We start from the raw sequence: 18,460 nt of genomic DNA on the forward strand, positions 1-18,460 counted from the left end.
CTGAGGAGCTGGCAGCGATGAAGCGAAGGAAGAGGGTACTAGAGAGCGTGTGGCGCTCGGACCCAAGCGAGCCAAATCGAACACGGTTTGTGTCCTTTCTAAGGGCATATGCCGCGGCAATAAAAGCCGCAAAGAAAACTTTCTTTGCGGCTACTATTGCGTCTGCAAAAAACCGTCCGGCGGAGTTGTTTCGGATTGTCAGAGGTCTTTTAACTCCCCCTACCTTAGGCGGGAGCCCTGACAATTCGGCCACGCGCTGTGAAGCATTTGCTCGGTTCTTTGCAGACAAAGTCGCTTTGATCCGTTCTGGGCTGGACGCCACATTAAATGCAGTCTCTGTGGATGTGACACAAGCACCTGCTTGTCCTATTTTGTTGGATTCTTTTCAGTTTGTGAAACCCGAGGATGTGGACAAGATACTTGGAGGAATGAGGCCTACCACGTCCATCCTAGACCCCTGCCCATCCTGGCTTCTGAAAGAGGCCAGAGGGGGATTGGCTGAGTGGGTAACGGTGGTGGTTAATGCCTCCCTTCGGGAAGGCACGATTCCAGCGAGCCTAAAACAGGCTATCATAAAGCCGCTGTTGAAGAAACCATCACTGGACCCCACTAAATTTGACAACTTTCGGCCTGTTTCCAATCTCCCCTTTTTGGGCAAAGTCATGGAAAGCGTGGTGGCCTCACAACTCCAGGTATTCTTGAGAGACACGGATTATCTGGATCCGGCACAGTCTGGCTTCAGACCGGGACATGGTACCGAGACGGTCTTGGTCGCCTTAGTGGATGATCTCCGCCGGGAGCTAGACAGGGGGAGTGTGTCCCTGTTGGTGCTTCTGGACCTCTCAGCGGCCTTCGATACCGTCGACCACGGTATTCTTCTGGGACGCCTTGCAGAGATGGGCCTTGGGGGCACCGCTTTGCGGTGGCTCCAGTCATTTCTGGAGGGTCGTACCCAGAAGGTGTTATTGGGGGACTCCTGTTCAACACCACAGCCTTTGACCTGTGGCGTTCCTCAGGGCTCCATACTGTCCCCCATGCTGTTTAACATCTACATGAAGCCGCTGGGTGAGATCATCCGGAGTTTCGGGGTGCGGTGTCACCTGTACGCAGATGACGTCCAACTCTGTCACTCCTTCCCACCTGCTACTAAGGAGGCTGTCGAAGTCCTGAACCGGTGCCTGGCCGCTGTGACGGTCTGGATGAGGGCGAACAAACTGAAATTAAATCCAGACAAGACAGAGGTACTCCTGGTCAGTCGCAAGGCCGAACAGGGTATAGGGTTACAGCCTGTGCTGGACGGGGTCACACTCCCCTTGAAGGCACAGGTTCGCAGCTTGGGTGTGACCCTGGACTCATCGCTGAGCCTGGATCCCCAGGTTTCAGCGGTGACCAGGGGAGCATTCGCACAGCTTCGGCTCGTGCGCCAGCTGCGCCCGTATCTTGGGAAGTCTGACTTGGCCACGGTGGTACACGCTTTGGTCACATCCCGCCTCGACTACTGCAACGCTCTCTACGTGGGGCTGCCCTTGAAGACGGCCCGGAAGCTCCAGCTAGTTCAGCGCGCGGCAGCCATGTTGTTAACCGGAGCGGGACGCAGGGAGCGCACAACGCCCTTGCTGTCCCAGCTCCACTGGTTGCCGATCAGCTACCGGGCCCAATTTAAGGTGCTGGTGTTAACCTACAAAGCCCTAAACGGTTCCGGCCCAAAATACCTTGAGTACCGCATCTCGGCCTACGAGCCCACGAGGACCTTGAGATCGTCCGGGGAGGCCCTTCTCTCGGTCCCGCCTGCCTCACAGGCACGCCTGGCGGGGACTAGAGAACGGGCCTTCTCGGTGGTGGCCCCCCGGCTGTGGAACTCCCTCCCTGCTGCGATCAGGCAGGCGCCTTCCCTCATGGCCTTCCGCAAGGGCCTGAAGACTTGGCTCTTCGAAAAGGCCTTCAATTAAGTGCTTGTTTTTCTTGGAATGACCATCGGAATTGGACTATGTCTACGAGATTGATTATGATTCAAACATGACGAAGCGGATTTTTAGCTTAATTAGTGTGTGTTAGTAAGATGTATGTTATAGTCCCAATCTATTGTAATTGTTGTCTTTATGTTCTATGTTTTGTACACCGCCACGAGTCGCCTTCGGGCTGAGAGTGGCGGTTAACAAATGCAAATAATAAATAATAAATAAATAAATAAATAAATGTGTGTCCTTCACTCAAAAAATTGATTTTGTCATTTGGGAGTTGTAGTTGCTGGGATTTATAGTTCACCTACAATCAAAGAGCATTCTGAACCCTGATGGAATTGAACCAAACATGGCACACAAAACCCCCATGACCAACAGAAAATACTGGAAGGGTTTGGTGGGCAGTGTCCTTTGGTTTTGGAGTTGTAGGTCACCTACACCCAGAGATCACTGTGGACTCAAACAATGATGGGTCTGGACCAAACTCTACACGAATACTCAATATGCCCAAATGTGAACACTGGTGGAGTTTGGGGAAAATAGAATCTTGACACTTGGGAGTTGTAGTTGCTGGGATTTATAGTTCACCTACAATCACAGAGCATTCTGAACCCCACCAACGATAGAATTGGGCCAAACCTCCCACACAGAACCCCCATGACCACCAAAGTGGTCCACAGCAATGCGTGGCAGGGGACGGCTAGTAAATAATAAATAAATAAATAATATTTTGGAAGATTTCAGTTTGGTTTCAAGTCGACATACTTTTGTTTGTTTAGACAGAAGTAAGTCTCTGTTATGGGCTACATCACATTTCTAGGCCTTCATGTCTCATCTTTGATGCAAATTTTCAGTATGAAAATGAAAACTCTGATTCCCCAACCTGCTGTGCTGCAAAGAGTTTCCCCAGGTACTTGTTGACAATGGTATAACCTCCAGCTACTTGGCGATCTTCATACCAGGCCACTGGCACAAGGAAATCGCGTGGGTTAGCCAAGCCATTGGCTCCTAGAAGAGAAAGAAACAATGAGTAGGTCATGATGATGATGATGATGATGATTATTATTACTTACACCACACCTTTTCTCTTCACAAAGAGACTCTTTACCACAACTTGTGTACTTGGACACTGTAGACAAGTGTTTCTCAACCTTCCTAATGCCGCGACCCCTTAATATAGTTCTTCATGTTGTGGTGACCCCCAATCATACCATTGTCATTGCTACTTCTTAACTATAATTTTGCTCCTGTTATGAATCGTAATGTAAACATCTGATATGCAGGATGTATTTTCATTCACTGGAGCAAATTTGGCACAAATACCCCATACGCCCAAATCTGAATACTGGTGGGGTTGGGGGAGGATTAATTTTATCATTTGGGAGTTGTAGTTGCTGGGATTTATAGTTCACCTCCAATCAAAGAGCATTCTGAACTCCACCAAGGATGGAATTGAACCAAACTTGGTACACAGAACTCCCATGACCAACAGAAAATACTGGAAGGGTTTGGTTGGCATTGACCTTGAGTTTGGGAGTTGTAGTTCACCTACAGCCAGAGAGCACTGTGGATTCAGACAATGACTGATCTGGACCGAACTTGGCATGAATACGCAATATGCCCAAATGTGAACACTGGTGAAGTTTGGGTACAACTTGACATTTGGGAGTAGTTGCTGGGATTTATAGTTCACCTCCAATCAAAGAGCATTCTGAACTCCACCAATAATGGAATTGAACCAAACTTGGCACACAGAACTCCCATGACCAACATAAAATGCCGTGTTTTCTACTGGTCTTTGGTGACCCCTCTGGCATCTCCTTGCGACACCCTCAGGGGTCCCGACCCCCAGGTTGAGAAACACTGCTGTAGACAGTGAACACCAATTGACTCTTGGGCAGATTCTCTTTACTTTAGATTAAATGTTTTATGTTGTAATCTCTATTTAGAAGTTATTTTACAAAGTTGTATATTACTATGTAGAACCTAAGTTCCAAAGGGTCAGAAAGCTGAAGTCTATAATATATGATTTGATGGAGCTCTTTTAGCTGGGAAGAACTTGGAAAGTTGTATACTCTGATCACTAGAAAACTAAGGTTTGGACAACAAAACTGTGATGTTGATGTTGTTGTTCATTCGTTCAGTTGTCTCTGACTCTTCGTGACCTCATGGACCAGCCCACACCAGAGCTCCCTGTCAGCCGTCACCACCCCCAGCTCCTTCAAGGTCATTCCAGTCACTTCAAGGATGCCATCCATCCATCTTGCCCTTGGTCGGCCCGTCTTCCTTTTGCCTTCCACTTTCCCCAGCATAATTGTCTTCTCTAGGCTTTCCTGTCTCCTCATGATGTGGCCAAAGTACTTCAACTTTGTCTCTAGTATCCTTCCCTCCAATGAGCCTTTGAAGACTCATTTGATGTTGATAGGATCTAGTAATATAAATATGTGATGAAGGCTCTTCCAACCCCGAGATTTACTCTTTTCCCCTCCTCCATCTTTATCAAAATCTAAAACATCGTTATAACCCTGAAACATGTCTCACCCCTCCATATGTTTTGATGCTGTTGTATGATGTTTAAGGAGAATTCAAAATTGAAAAGTTTGCTTGGTATTCTGTAACATTTCCGACAGGTCTAAGAAAGTAAATTATTACATTCCTATTGTTTTGGGGTATAATCTTAGTAATGAATATTTACCAATAGGTCCCAAGTCAGGCAGCTCAAAATGTACACCATATACTTCCAAGACGTAGCCCCGAGTCTCTCCAGATACTTCTACACTAAAACGCATCCCTTGCTGGAAGAGAAAGAACAAAAATAATCCCGAGTTAAAGAACTATTTTTTCCCCTGCCAAGATGTAATTGATCAGTCCAAGTAATCTCAAACATATGGCGACCCATAGGTGAACGTGTCGCAGTCCAACACTCAAACTGCTCCTCTATGCTGGTTTCTAACTGATGGCAAAAGGCAATTTCTTATTCCAAAAATAGGCACAGTTAGGAGTAGAGTTATAGAGGCCATGGACTCAACGTCCTACATGATACTCTTACAAACAAGCCAGTATAAAGATCCACTGCTTACCTGAATGACACAGATTTCATTTGGCTCCACCAACAACCTTCCAAACTCTGTAGTGATAAACAATTCTCCTTGCTGTGGCACTAGAGAAGGAAATGGAAGGAATTATGTTAAAATACTATAGCAGGCTCCACCATAGACAGTGCTGGAGCATGCAAGGAATCAGTTAATGTGTGGATGTCAACTGTAAAATAAGATGCATGAAGCTGATTGGTTGGACAATGCCCGGGGAGCAGGCTGAGCCTGGGACTTTTGGATACTGTTACATTTTTGTTCAGGCTTGAGCTATGCACATGCAGAGTCAGTTAGAAGAGAGAATCAGAGAGAGACAGAGTTTGGAGTGTGCTCTCGCTTTATGAGCTGTTGAAGGAGTTTATCCACGTGGACAAAAGAAAGACAATTTTAAACCTCCCATAAAAGGGCATTATATGAGTTTATGCTACTGATCAAATTGTACACAGGCCTGTAGCCAAGATTTTGATTCGGGGGGGGGGGGGCTGAATCTGAGTGAGGGAAGGCCTACCCTAGCAAACCTTTTGTATCATTATCCCAATATCAGCCCCCCCCCCCCCCCGAAATTCTCATGGTGGTTCGCGAAAAGGCCTTACTGGTGCATTATTTAAACTGTTATGTTTATTCATATCATGATCTGATCACCATGCTCAATATATCCCATATGCATGGGGGTATTGGGGTAACGAAACAAAAGGTTTGCTAGGGTAGACCCTCTTTCACTCAGACTCAGCCCCCCCCCGAAACTCAGTCCCCCAAACCCCCCCTGAAAAAACTCATCCCCCCCCCCCCCGGCTACGGGCCTGGCTCAAGGCTTGGGATTCTGCAGAAAGGTGGCTTCCTGTTAAAGTTTGCAGTTATAGGGCAGGCCCCCTGTCCATCACAATTAGGTTTGGTTCCGCCTCCTGTTCAGGACAATTGAGAAGGGAAGGGAGCCATTTTCAGTCAGTCTCAGCAAGGAAAGTCAATGTACTGGACGTGTACAGACTTCTCCTGTACAAAGGTTTCAACCCTTAAGACTTCCCAGGGGAGAACAGTCTTAAGAGCAAAAGGATTCCCAAAGATTCCCAGGGAAACAGCCCTAAAGCTCTAAGGAATTTTGGAGGGGAAAGCAGCTTTGATTATCTAAGAACTCCAGCTGAAGTGACTACAGGCCTACTGGTAGGTCCACTCGGTGCTTTGAGACGCAGTTCAACCCGGTAGTGGCGCCCACATCAGTTAGGTTTAGGATCACAGTTAGCCTGGGCGAAGTTTGGAAAGGGATTTTCCTTTAGAGTAAAAGTAACAGTTAGAAGCCAAGAGTTGCACAGAGCCTGGAAGCATTTGTTTAACCCTTTGAAGACAAAAGTAGTTTATGTTGATTGTTCACCAATAAAAGACTTTGTTATATTTTACAAGCCCTCTACAGACTGTTTATGTCAGAAATCCTTACGAATTTCTCTTCAGCCCCCCTGGCTTCCCGCTGTGCTAAAGTTGCACGTCCTGTTTTAAAAGCAATTCGCTTCAAGCCCAGCGTGCGACAGAACAGTATTGCTCCGGTGGGAAGGTAACGGCGCTCCATGCAGTCATGCCGGCCACATGGCCTTGGAGGTGTCTATGGACAATGCCAGCTCTTCAGCTTAGAAATGGAGATGAGCACCACACTCCAGATTCCGATAGGACTGGACTTAATGTCAAGGGAACACCTTTACCTTTACTAGAGCACCCTCCAGTGCTCAGGGATTAACATGTAATAAAGCACTGTACTGAATGAATAAGAGGGATAACCACTAGCTTACACAGGATCCTGTGCTATAAATAGGAGTGGATGATACGAGATTCCTTTGCAGAGCCAATGTTATTATTTGATCCTTTCCTCTATATGTGAGGCTTCAAAACACTTCCAGTCTTCCTGGAGATAATTTTCCAGTTTTAAATACAGCAAAAATATTTCTTTATCGTGTCACCCGCAACCAGAACATTGTATTACATTTCTAACAGAACAAAACAAACAAAAAAACAAAACACAAATTTTGCAAACTTGGTAGCTGATTAAATGTCCTTTGACCAGTATCTGGCCACTTGGAGTGCCTCTGGTGTTGCCGCAAGAAGGTCCTCCATCGTGCATGTGGCAGGGCTCAGGTTGCATTGCAGCAGGTGGTCAGTGGTTTGCTCTTCTCCACACTCGCATGTCGTGGATTCCACTTTGTAGCCCCATTTCTTAAGATTGGCTCTGCATCTCGTGGTGCCAGAGCACAGTCTGTTCAGCGCCTTCCAAGTCGCCCAGTCTTCTGTGTGCCCAGGGGGGAATCTCTCATTTGGTATCAGCCATTGATTGAGGTTCTGGGTTTGAGCCTGCCACTTTTGGTCTCTCGCTTGCTGGGGTGTTCCAGCGACTGTCTCTGTAGATCTTAGGAAACTATTTCTAGATTTAAGTCATTGACGTGCTGGCTGATACCCAAACAGGGGATGAGCTGGAGATGTCTCTGCCTTGGTCCTTTCACTATTGGCTGCAACTTCCCGGCAAATGTCAGGTGGTGCAATGCAGTGTAATTTCTCCAGTGGTGTAGGGCGCAGACACCCTGTGATAATGCGGCATGTCTCATTAAGAGCCACATCCACTGTTTTAGCATGGTGAGATGTGTTCCACACTGGGCATGCATACTCAGCAGCAGAGTAGCATAGCGCAAGGGCAGATGTCTTCACTGTATCTGGTTGTGATCCCCAGGTTGTGCCAGTCAGCTTTCGCATGATATTGTTTCTAGCACCCACAGCAAACATAATTGACCAGAAAAGATCAGAGTGGTAAGAATGAAATGATAACTCACCAATCAAAAAGTCTCCATCAGAATTGTAAAAACAGCTGTAGAGGAAGAAGAAAAAAAGGATGCCTCCATTTACAAAATGCTGGGAATCAAGAATAAGAGCTTAATTATAATCTCAGAGCCCACTGTTTTCATAACCCTTTTATGTTTCTGTTGTTCTGCCAAGAAGCCATTTTTAAAAATGTTTGACACTGGCCACATTGGTAAAATCTTGTCAATTTAATCTTATTCTCAGATCCACCTACACTCCATTCTTTAATAACATCTGATAGGCAGGAGCCGCGGTGGTGCAATGGGTTAAACCCTTGTGCCGGCTAATCCGTGAGATGGGATGAACTACCGTCTGTCAGCCCCAGCTTCCCATGTGGGGACATGAGAGAAGCCTCACACTATGGCAAAATATCTGGGTGTCCTCTGGGCAACATCCCGGTGGATGGCCAATTCTCTCACACCAGAAGCAAATGGCAGTTTCTCATGTCACTTCTGACACGGAAAAAAACCCCAACCAACCAATATATACCAAGAATCCATTTTTCTATTGTGCTTCTCCCCACCACAGACAGCTTGAGAAAAGGGATTTCTTACTCTTGCACCTTTAAATCAGTCTAGTGTATTCGTATTATCTGGCTTACTGTTTTGGTATCTTCCACCCCGTATAGACTACTGCAACGCACTCTACGTAGGGCTGCCTTTGAAGACTGCCTGGAAGCTTCAACTAGTCCAACGGTTGGCAGCCAGGGTGCTTATCGGAGCGATGTACAGGGAACATACAACTCCTTTGTTATGCCAACACTGGCTACCGATCAGTTTCCAAGGACAAATCAAAGTGCTGGTTTTAACCTTTAAAGCCCTAAACCAGGGGTCCTCAAACTTTTTAAACAGAGGGCCAGGTCCCAGTCCCTCAAATTGTTGGAGGGCCGGATTATAATTTGAAAAAAAAAAGAATTAATTCCTATGCACATTTCACATATCTTATTTGTAGTGCAAAAAACACTTAAAACTATAAAATAATAAAAATTAAGAACAATTCTAACAAATATAAACTTATTACTATTTCAATGGGAAGTGTGGGCCTGCTTTTGGCTGATGAGATAAGATTGTTGTGTGCTTTCAAATAGTTTCAGACTTAGATTGATCCTGAGCGAGGGCCGGGTAAATGACCTTGGAGGGCCGTAACCGGGCCCCGGGCCTTAGTTTGAGGACCCCTGCCCTAAACGGTTCTGGCCCAGTCTACCTGTCCGAACGTATTTCCTGTCACGAACCATCACGAAGTTTAAGATCTTCAGGAGAGTCCCTGCTCTTGATCCCACCACTATCGCAAACACGTTGATGGGTTGATGGGGACGAGAGACAGGGCCTTCTCAGCAGTGGCCCCCCACCTATGGAACACCCTCCCTAGAGATATTAGATTGGCCACCTCCCTCTTGTCTTTTAGAAGGAAAATCAAGACCTGGTTATGGGACCAAGCGCTTGACCAGTGAGCAGCAAGTGGAAGAAGATCACACAACTTATGGCAATGAATTGACCCGGACTGGTTTTTGAATTTCGATTTTAATGGATGTGTCTTAATTGTTTTAATTGTTGTTATAATTCTTAATATTTTGATTGTACTGTGGCTGTTTTTATGATGCTAGCATCGTATGATGCTTTTGTTAGGCCACCCTGAGTCACCTTTCGGATGGGAGAAGGGCAGGGTATAAATATAGGAAACAAATAAACAAATAAATGTTAAATGGATGCTCTCAAAGGTGGTTTTAAATAATAAATCATGTTATTTTAGTGCTAGTAGTGAATTGAATTAGATAACTTTGGGGATCACTCCCAATTTTGCTGAACTATGTGCACATCTCATTGCACTTAAGTGACATTAAAAGATAATTATAATCATATACAAAATAGAGGGAGATGAAGAGGCAGGATTTGGGAACTGAAGGAAGGTTGGCCTGGTAGCCACTGACTCTCAGTGGATAATATGCATCACTTCTCTTCCAGAATTCACAGAATAAATTGCCACTAAACTATTTCTGATTGTATTCAGAGATTTGTGCAGAACCCTTGAGAAACACATGGCTCACGAACCTGTTCGACATGGAGGTATTACAGGTAAAGACATGGATTGCAAGTCCATTCCGAGACCTGGGCTCACCGGCACCACACAAAGTGTGCAATCCCTATGGAAAGAAACACACGTTCAGGATAAATAGCAATCCCTTTGATTGGTTGCATCCCATCAACAAAATACACTCACCCTTAGAGAAACACTTTGTTCATAGAATCATAGAATCATAGAGTTGGAAGAGACCTCATGGGACATCCAGTCCAACCCCCTGCCAAGAAGCAGGAATATTGCATTCAAATCACCCCTGACAAATGGCCATCCAGCCTCTGTTTAAAAGCTTCCAAAGAAGGAGCCTCCACCACACTCTGGGGCAAAGAGTTCCATTGCTGAACGGCTCTCACAGTCAGGAAGTTCTTCCTCATGTTCAGATGGAATCTCCTCTCTTGTCGTTTGAAGCCATTGTTCCGCGTCCTAGTCTCCAGGGAAGCAGTAAACAAGCTTGCTCCCTCCTCTCTATGACTTCCTCTCACATATTTATACATGACTATCATGTCTCATTTCAGCCTTCTCTTCTTCAGGCTAAATATGCCCAGCTCTTTAAGGTGCTCCTCATAGGGTTTGTTCTCCAGACCCTTGATCATTTTAGTTGCCCTCCTCTGGACACATTCCAGCTTGTCAACATCTATCTTCAATTGTGGTGCCCAGATTTGGGCACAATATTCCAGGTGTGGTCTAACCAAGGCGGAATAGAGGGGTAGCATGACTTCCCTAGATCTAGACACGACTCCTATTGATGTAGGGCCAAAATCCCACTGGCTTTTTTTGCCGCCACATCACATTGTTGGCTCATGTTTAACTTGTTGTCTGCCCCAAGATCTTTTTCATAAGCCCTTCTGGGGCTTATTTTTCACAAGCCAGTTGAGAAGTTATTTTTATTTATTTATTTGCAGCTTTTATATTCCGCCCTTCTCACCCCGCAGGTGAGAAAACATTGAATGTATATGGCAAACATTCAATGGCAATTTTAACATACAACATATACAGACATACACAGAGGCTATTTAACTTTTTCTGGCTGCCAGGGGAGCTGTCACTTTCATCGTCCATTTGCGACACTGATGAAGTACTTCCGCATTCCCCGCATGCTTTTTTGCTGGAGTGCTTTGCTGGAGTCTTCTTTATGGCCTCATAAATTAGTTAATTTAGCCTCCCCACACTTTAAGATGGTACCTAATTTTCCTACTTGACAGATGCAACTGTCTTTCGGGTTGCAAAGGTCGACAACAGGCTACACAATTGGTTGGAAACCCACTCCAACCCGGGCTGGCTTCGAACTCATGACCTTTTGGTCAGAGTGATCTTAATGCAGCTGACACTCAGCCAGCTGCGCCACAATCCCGGTGCAAATTTTCCCTTCATTTCTGCCTCCACAGTTCTTTAATGTGTATGCATTACATGGGAAAAATAATCTTTCATGCTGTAGAGTACCATTACCTCTCCTAGGGAGAAACTCTTAAAAGGCTTCTGTTTCTTTACTTACAGTTACAAAGTCCACTTTTCTCTGGGTTGTTACTGGGATCTCAAAAGGTTTCCATCTCAGCTGGAACAAAATAGAAACACGTTTTTAAATATATTGTGTGACGACTATAATAATGGAGCAAATACATCCAATCTTGCTTCTCCCACTAGGGCCTTTCTGTGTGCTGTTAAACCTTTGTACTTTATATCACAGGCAATGAAACACTCTTGTGTATAACAAAGTAACACAGTTTGTTTATAACTTCTGGCTCCAACGCTTGTGGTTACATTTGTGTTTTGTTGCAATCTTGACGCTTACAGTCAGTATCATGTTCTTGGTTAACTTTTCTGAATAAATTTTCAATGTTTCACATTCACAAACATGTTACTTGCTTTACACACTCCTGGTTGAATTATATTCTGAATTAAGGCAACACTAGCCTTCTTTATGTTCCTTAAAACTCGAGCTCTATTTAACTAACTGCTTCTCTATATCAGAAGTCTTTAACACATCTTCATAACTGCTTATTTCTATCAGGCACTCAAAAACCAACTCTCCTCTTCACACACAGATTCGTAACTGTCATTTTCAAACTCCCTCACTCTAACTGCCTCTTTCAGAACCTTGGCTCCGCCCCTTTGGAATGTTCAGCTCTGCTCTCCCCAACTGTCATTTTGGCCTAGCAGCCTTTTCAAATCCTGGGCCTACACTAATCTGCATATGACCAATCGGCTTCACATATGCAAATGAATCCTATCTCTGCTGTTGCTACCCTGTCTGTGCCTATTCTTCCCTATCTGCCATATGTAAACATAGAGCTATACATCAAAACTTTAACATAGAGTAGCAATTTCACTACACCCAGGCTGGCATGTTAACACCATCAAAGAGTTTATTTTCAATCTTAATATTCATTCTTGTACTTTAGCATCACATATAACTACCTGATTAGGCTCAGGCTCTCCTTCATCCCAGTTATGTGTCAGATGACCTTGATCCATAGGTTGAAAAGGCTTATGGCAAACAGATGGCAGAATTCTGTACATCCAGCTGAGAGGAAACGAATGAAGAAGTGAGGCAAGCATTTTACTAATTAAATACACTGGCTTCTCAGCCTTTTCTATCATGTTTTCACATAAAGAAATGTCCTGGTAAACAATATGGGACAAAATATTGACGATGAAAAAGAAAATAGTAACAACGATTTATAATAAACTATTAGTATGGTTAACTGAAAAGGAACAAGTCAAAATCCTGTATGATTTATTTTATTTATTTCGCGCATTTCTACCCCGCCCTTCTCAACCCCCGAGGGGGGACTCAGGGCGGCTTACAAAAGGCACAATTCGATGCCAACAAAACAGATAATAAGATAAAACATGTATCAACAGCAATTATAAAACAATTATACAATCCAGTTATACATCACCATTAATAAAAAACCCAATCTAATGTTCAACGTTTGCCAAGCTCAGAATCCGTAGTTCATTCCACATTGTCAAATCCTATCCAATTCTAGTCGTCACTGTCCTTTGTCTGTCTGCTAGATTACCCAAAGGCCTGGTCCCATATCCATGTTTTTAGTTTCCTTCTAAAAAAGAGAAGGGATGTCAATGACCTAATTTCCCCGGGAAGCAAATTCCACAGATGAGGGGCCACCACCGAGAAGGCCCTGCTCCTCATACCCACCAACCTCACTTGTGATAGAGGTGGGGCCAAGAGCAGGGCCTCCCCAGACGATCTTAAACTCCGAGGCGGGACGTAGAAGGAGATGCGTTTGGACAGGTACGCTGGGCCGGAGCCATATAAGATTAAGTGGGCAGAGAACTTAAGAAGGCCAGTTCAATTTAGAGAGTGGGAACAAATGTGGAACAAGAGATTAAAGTATACCTATGCAATGGATTTGAAGGAAATTGGATTAAAATGTTCCACAGGTGGTATACTGATCTGTTTTATAAAGGGCGAAGGACTTCATCCCACAGGTTTAGGGTTCTGTTTCCATGCATTTTCAGAAACGGAGTCCCACTAGAGTCCCATGGAGGTCATCACATGATGTGATGGGACTCTGTGGGACTCTGATTTTGCAGCGCATGGAAGGGAGCCCTAAATCTGTCTTCAGGAGTCAGGTGTTACCCACTCCAAATGGAGAAAAGCAGGAGAAAGACAGACATAGACACAGAAAGGGCATGAGATGGCTTGCCATCCCGGAAGAGGGGGAAATATAGAAGGGAACAGGGTAAGATGGATCCCTCAGCTTGTAAGATGAAGACCTAATAAGAACTATGAGACAGCTGCTGTTTTAATGTATTGTCGAAGGCTTTCATGGCCGGAATCACTGGGTTGTTGTAGTTTTTTCAGGCTATATGACCATGGTCTAGAGGCATTCTCTCTTGACGTTTCGCCTGCATCTATGGCAAGCATCCTCAGAGGTAGTGAGGTCTGTTGGAACTAGGAAAAAGGGGTTTATATATCTGTGGAATGTCTAGGGTGGGACAAAGGACTCGTCTGCTGGAGCTAGGTGTGAATGTTTCAACTGAACACCTTGATTAGTATATAATGGCTTGACAGTGCCTGGAGCAAACTTTTGTTGAGAGGAATGAGCTAATCAAGGTGGTCAGTTGAAACATTCACACCTAGCTCTAGCAGACAAGAGTCCTTTGTCCCACCCTGGTCATTCCACAGATATATAAACCAATTTTCCTAGTTCCAACAGACCTCACTACCTCTGAGGATGCTTCACTTCACTTCACTTCACTTTATTTCTTAATTAGTCGCTCTCCACCAAGGTACTCCGAGCGACTTACAGCTTGCCATAGATGCAGGCGAAACGTCAGGAGAGAATGCCTCTAGACCATGGCCATTTAGCCCGAAAAAACTACAACAACCCAGCTGCTGTTTTCCTTCTGCACCATATCCAAATCCACCTCCCCCCCATGTCCCCCTCCTGGTCTACATCTAATCTCCCCTTCTCCATGTCGGCATACCTTCTTCTGTTGGTAGATCGTGGGCAAGTGAATGCTGAGCCCGAAATCTGTTCAGCATACAGCCCATAAGGACAGACCTGAGGGTTATTCTAAACAGAAACAGAACACAAACTGTAAGAATTTATTTATTACTAGCTGTCCCCTGCCACGCATTGCTGTGGCCCAGTCTGTGTATATGTGTTTTGTGTGTATATATCTGTGTATATATGTGTGTTTGCATATATATATATATGTGTGTATATATTTGTGTATTTGTGTGTCTATATGTCTACATGCATATTGTGTATATGTGTGTATATATTTGTGTATATATGTGTGTTTGCTTTTATATATGTGTGTGTGTATGTGTGTGTATATATTAGTGTATTTGTGTGTTTATATGTGTACATGCATATTGTGTATATGTGTGGATATCTTTGTGTATATATGTGTGTGTTTGCTTTTATATATGTGTGTTTGTTTATATATGTGTGTGTGTGCATATATTTGTGCATATATGTGTGTTTATGTATATATATGTGTGTGGATATATTTGTGTATATGTGTGTTTATATGTGTACATGCATATTGTGTATTAGTGTGGATATATTTGTGTATATATGTGTGTTTGCTTATATATATATGTGCATGTGTGTGTATATTTGTATATATATGTGTGTTTGCGTATATATGTGTGTGTGTGTATATATGTGTACGTATATATTTGTGTATTTGTGTGTTTATATGTGTACATGCATATTGTGCATGTGTGTGTGCATGTGTATATGTATATATGTATGTGCATTTGTGTGTGTTTGTGCATATATATATATACATGTGTGTGTATGAATGTGTGCATGTGCATATGTATATGAGTGTATGTGTGTATGTATATATGGTGTATTTTTGGGTTTTTTATGTCTGTTTTGCTGGGGTGTTGTGTGTGTGTGTGTTTATGTGTGATGGACACTCGCTGGACTGTTAGGTGTCTTATGTCCAAATTTGGTGTCAATTCGTCCAGTGGTTTTTGAGTTCTGTTAATCCCACAAACAAACATTACATTTTTATTTATATAGATTTATTTATTTACTATACTTGTATACTGCCTCTCTCAGCCCGGAGGCGACTCGAGGCGGTTTAAATTTGGCAACCAATGCCCCACAAGATAAAATACAGTCAAAAACAATTACATATAGTATAAACCGTATAAAAACAATAACAATAAACAATTAAAATCATTATTGTATTTTATAAAATTGTATTTTATTTTGTCGTGTTATTTCTTAAACACATGTATACAGATGGGGTTATTTCCCGTATCTATGTAAACAATTGGTTTATTACCCTCACATTTGCTTTTCCAAAAATTAGGAAACACTGAACATTTCCATTCATTTTTTCCCCCTGAATAAACCTCTTTTCCCCTGGGCAGTTTGGGATAGATTGAATCAGGCATGTAGCCCGGGGGGGGGGGGGGGGCTTGAGGGGCTTCAGCCCCCCCCCCCCCGAAATTCTCATGGTGGTTCGCAAAAAGGCCTTACTGGTGCATTATTTAAACTGTTATGTTTATTCATATCATGATTTGATCAGCATACTCAATATATCCCATATGCATGGAGGTATTGGGGTAACAATTCAAAAGTTTTGCTAGGGTAGCCCCTCTTTCACTCAGACTCAGCCCCCCCCCCCCCCGAAACAAACTCAGCCTCCCCCCAAATCGAAATCCTGGCTACGGGCCTGGGTTGAATGAAAGTGAACCACCCTTCCTCATATTCCAAAATGGCACAAATACCTGTCCTTCTGGCAAGGCTCCAGGACAGCGGGGGTCTTCAGAGCTATGCTCATTACCAAATCCTGACATATACTGCAAAACAAAAAGACATTTCATATGCTGAATAATAATAATAATAAAAGGCTGCAAATCTCTTCCAAATGTTGCTGCTGTTGCAGGCCTTCAAGTTTCTGAATTATGCTCATCCTAAGGATAACTTGTTTTGGGGTCCCCTTGGTCAAATGCAGGGCCGTAGCCAGAAAAAAAATTCGGGAGGGGTTGAAATTTGGGGGGGGGGGTTGAAACCTGCCTCCTAGCTCACGCTGAAGCAAAGAGCACAGCAGGGGGCAGAACAGCCTTCAATAGCCTGCAGCTCCGCCCCTGTCAACCACCTCCACCAAGTCTGGCCTCTTTAATAAGAGCATTTAACACACACATCCCCAACTTGGTTGCTTCACTACATCGGCTATTCCTGTAAGTAATGACAGTGTGAATAAATTGTCAATATTTGCTTGAGATAGTGCTTGCAGTTCTGGAGGGACTCTTAATTTTTTGCATCTCATAGACTTAGCATGGGGATTTGGTTAACCAGTTAAAATTCATGAGTAAACCAGGTTTTTTTAAAAGTCTGAAACATTTCGGGGGCGGGGTTGAACCCCTAACCCCCCCCCCCCCCGCTCGCTACAGGCCTGGTCAAATGTGCTCACAAATAGTTTGCACTTGCTTTCTGTTGACAATGAGAGAGCTCCCTGTATTTCCACCTAGAGGAAGGCCAGCATTACCATTAACCTATAGCAGGTCCCAATTAATTTTGAAATTCTGAGCAGATTTGCTTCAACATTTTCATTACATTTGAAATGGGAAAAATACAGTCCTTCTTAGAATTCAATAGAGGCTGGGTGGCCATCTGTCGGGGGTGCTTTGAATGCAATTTTCCTGCTTCTTGGCAGGGGGTTGTCTTGCAGCAGTGATAGGAGAGATAATATCAGGAGAGATCCTTTCTGGAGGTCAGAAAAGTACGTTTATTTCCAGCTGGGACCCTGGAGTGGAGCTGTGTCCAAAAGCAACCAGAGTGCCCGATAAAGGCGTTGACTGCCTTTTATACACTTCAAATGCAGACAAACAAAGAAACGTGCTTCTACATCCATTGACATCATTCACTGCGTCACTTTAGCGTCATAGGAATATTAAATTCTATCTTCCAACATGCGAAAGGCATGTCTCTATATTTTTTCTAGGAGCAGCATACAACTTACAGCTTACATTCATCAATCAAGGGGCCTACTTTGACCTGTCATGAGGGAGGAGGATTAGCTCCTTACTTTTTACTTATCTCTGTTGCTACTAGGGTGGGCTTATCTCCCCCGCTTCCTGGAACGTTCACCCCCCTCCTGCCCGTGCCTTGGACACAGATCTCCTTCAGCATTCTTTCTAATACAGAGAGAGAACCTGATTTTTCATAGATTAGACATAGATTTTTCTATGACTAATGTTTAGGTGACTAAGGCATGGACCAGGGTGGTCCATGCCTTAGTCACCTCCAGATTGGACTACTGTAATGCACTCTACGTGGGGCTACCCTTGAAAATGGCCTGGAAATTCCAATTGGTCCAATGGGCGGCGGCCAGGTTGTTAACTGGGGCTCCTTACAGAGAGAGGTCAACCCTCCTGTTTAAGGAACTCCATTGGCTGACGTTCATTTTCCGGTCCCGATTCAAGGTGCAGGTGCTTACCTACAAAGCCCTAAACGGTTTGGGACCCACCTACCTGCGTGACCGCATCTCCGTGTATGAACCCACACGATCTCTCCGATCATCTGGAGAGGCCTTGCTCACGATCCCACCTGCGTCGCAAGTGCGATTGGTGGGGACGAGGACAGGGCCTTCTCCGTGGTGGCCCCCCGACTCTGGAATTCTCTCCCCAAGGACATCAGACAAGCCCCAACATTGGCAGTCTTTAGGAAGAGCTTGAAGACGTGGTTGTTCCAGTGTGCCTTCCCAGAATAGGAAACTCCAAGCATCACGTCCCAAATGATGAGATTTAAGATTGTCTGCACACCGCACTCATCTCCAAAAACCTATCCATTTCACCTGTCATGCCCAGCATTTTAAAAATTTTAATCATTACATTTGGCCCGGCCTTAGTTTTAAATGTGTCATATTGTCTAATGTTAATTGCTATTGTTTTAATGTTTATTGCTTGTTTTATGAGTTTATGATTGTTGTATTTGTTATGCTGTTGTTTTATTGATGTGTTGGGCCTCGGCCTCTTGTAAGCTGCATCGAGTCCTTCGG

General features: G+C 44.2%; 1 protein-coding gene across 1 annotated transcript in view; it reads right to left on the minus strand.

The window, feature by feature from the left end:
* Nucleotides 1–18,460, minus strand: part of HGD (homogentisate 1,2-dioxygenase) — a 37,796-nt gene that overhangs the window by 9,472 nt on the left and 9,864 nt on the right. Inside the window, exons 2-10 of the mRNA XM_060763385.2 lie at nt 16,188–16,259; nt 14,417–14,505; nt 12,377–12,482; nt 11,454–11,513; nt 9,934–10,025; nt 7,858–7,892; nt 5,042–5,121; nt 4,657–4,756; nt 2,845–2,969 (exon numbers count right to left, since the gene is read on the minus strand). Coding sequence (XP_060619368.2) covers nt 2,845–2,969; nt 4,657–4,756; nt 5,042–5,121; nt 7,858–7,892; nt 9,934–10,025; nt 11,454–11,513; nt 12,377–12,482; nt 14,417–14,505; nt 16,188–16,259 — 759 coding nt within the window. The remainder of the gene's footprint in view (nt 1–2,844; nt 2,970–4,656; nt 4,757–5,041; nt 5,122–7,857; nt 7,893–9,933; nt 10,026–11,453; nt 11,514–12,376; nt 12,483–14,416; nt 14,506–16,187; nt 16,260–18,460) is intronic.

Source organism: Anolis sagrei, chromosome 2 (assembly GCF_037176765.1).
Source record: "Anolis sagrei isolate rAnoSag1 chromosome 2, rAnoSag1.mat, whole genome shotgun sequence".
Taxonomy (NCBI): Eukaryota; Metazoa; Chordata; class Lepidosauria; order Squamata; family Dactyloidae; genus Anolis; species Anolis sagrei.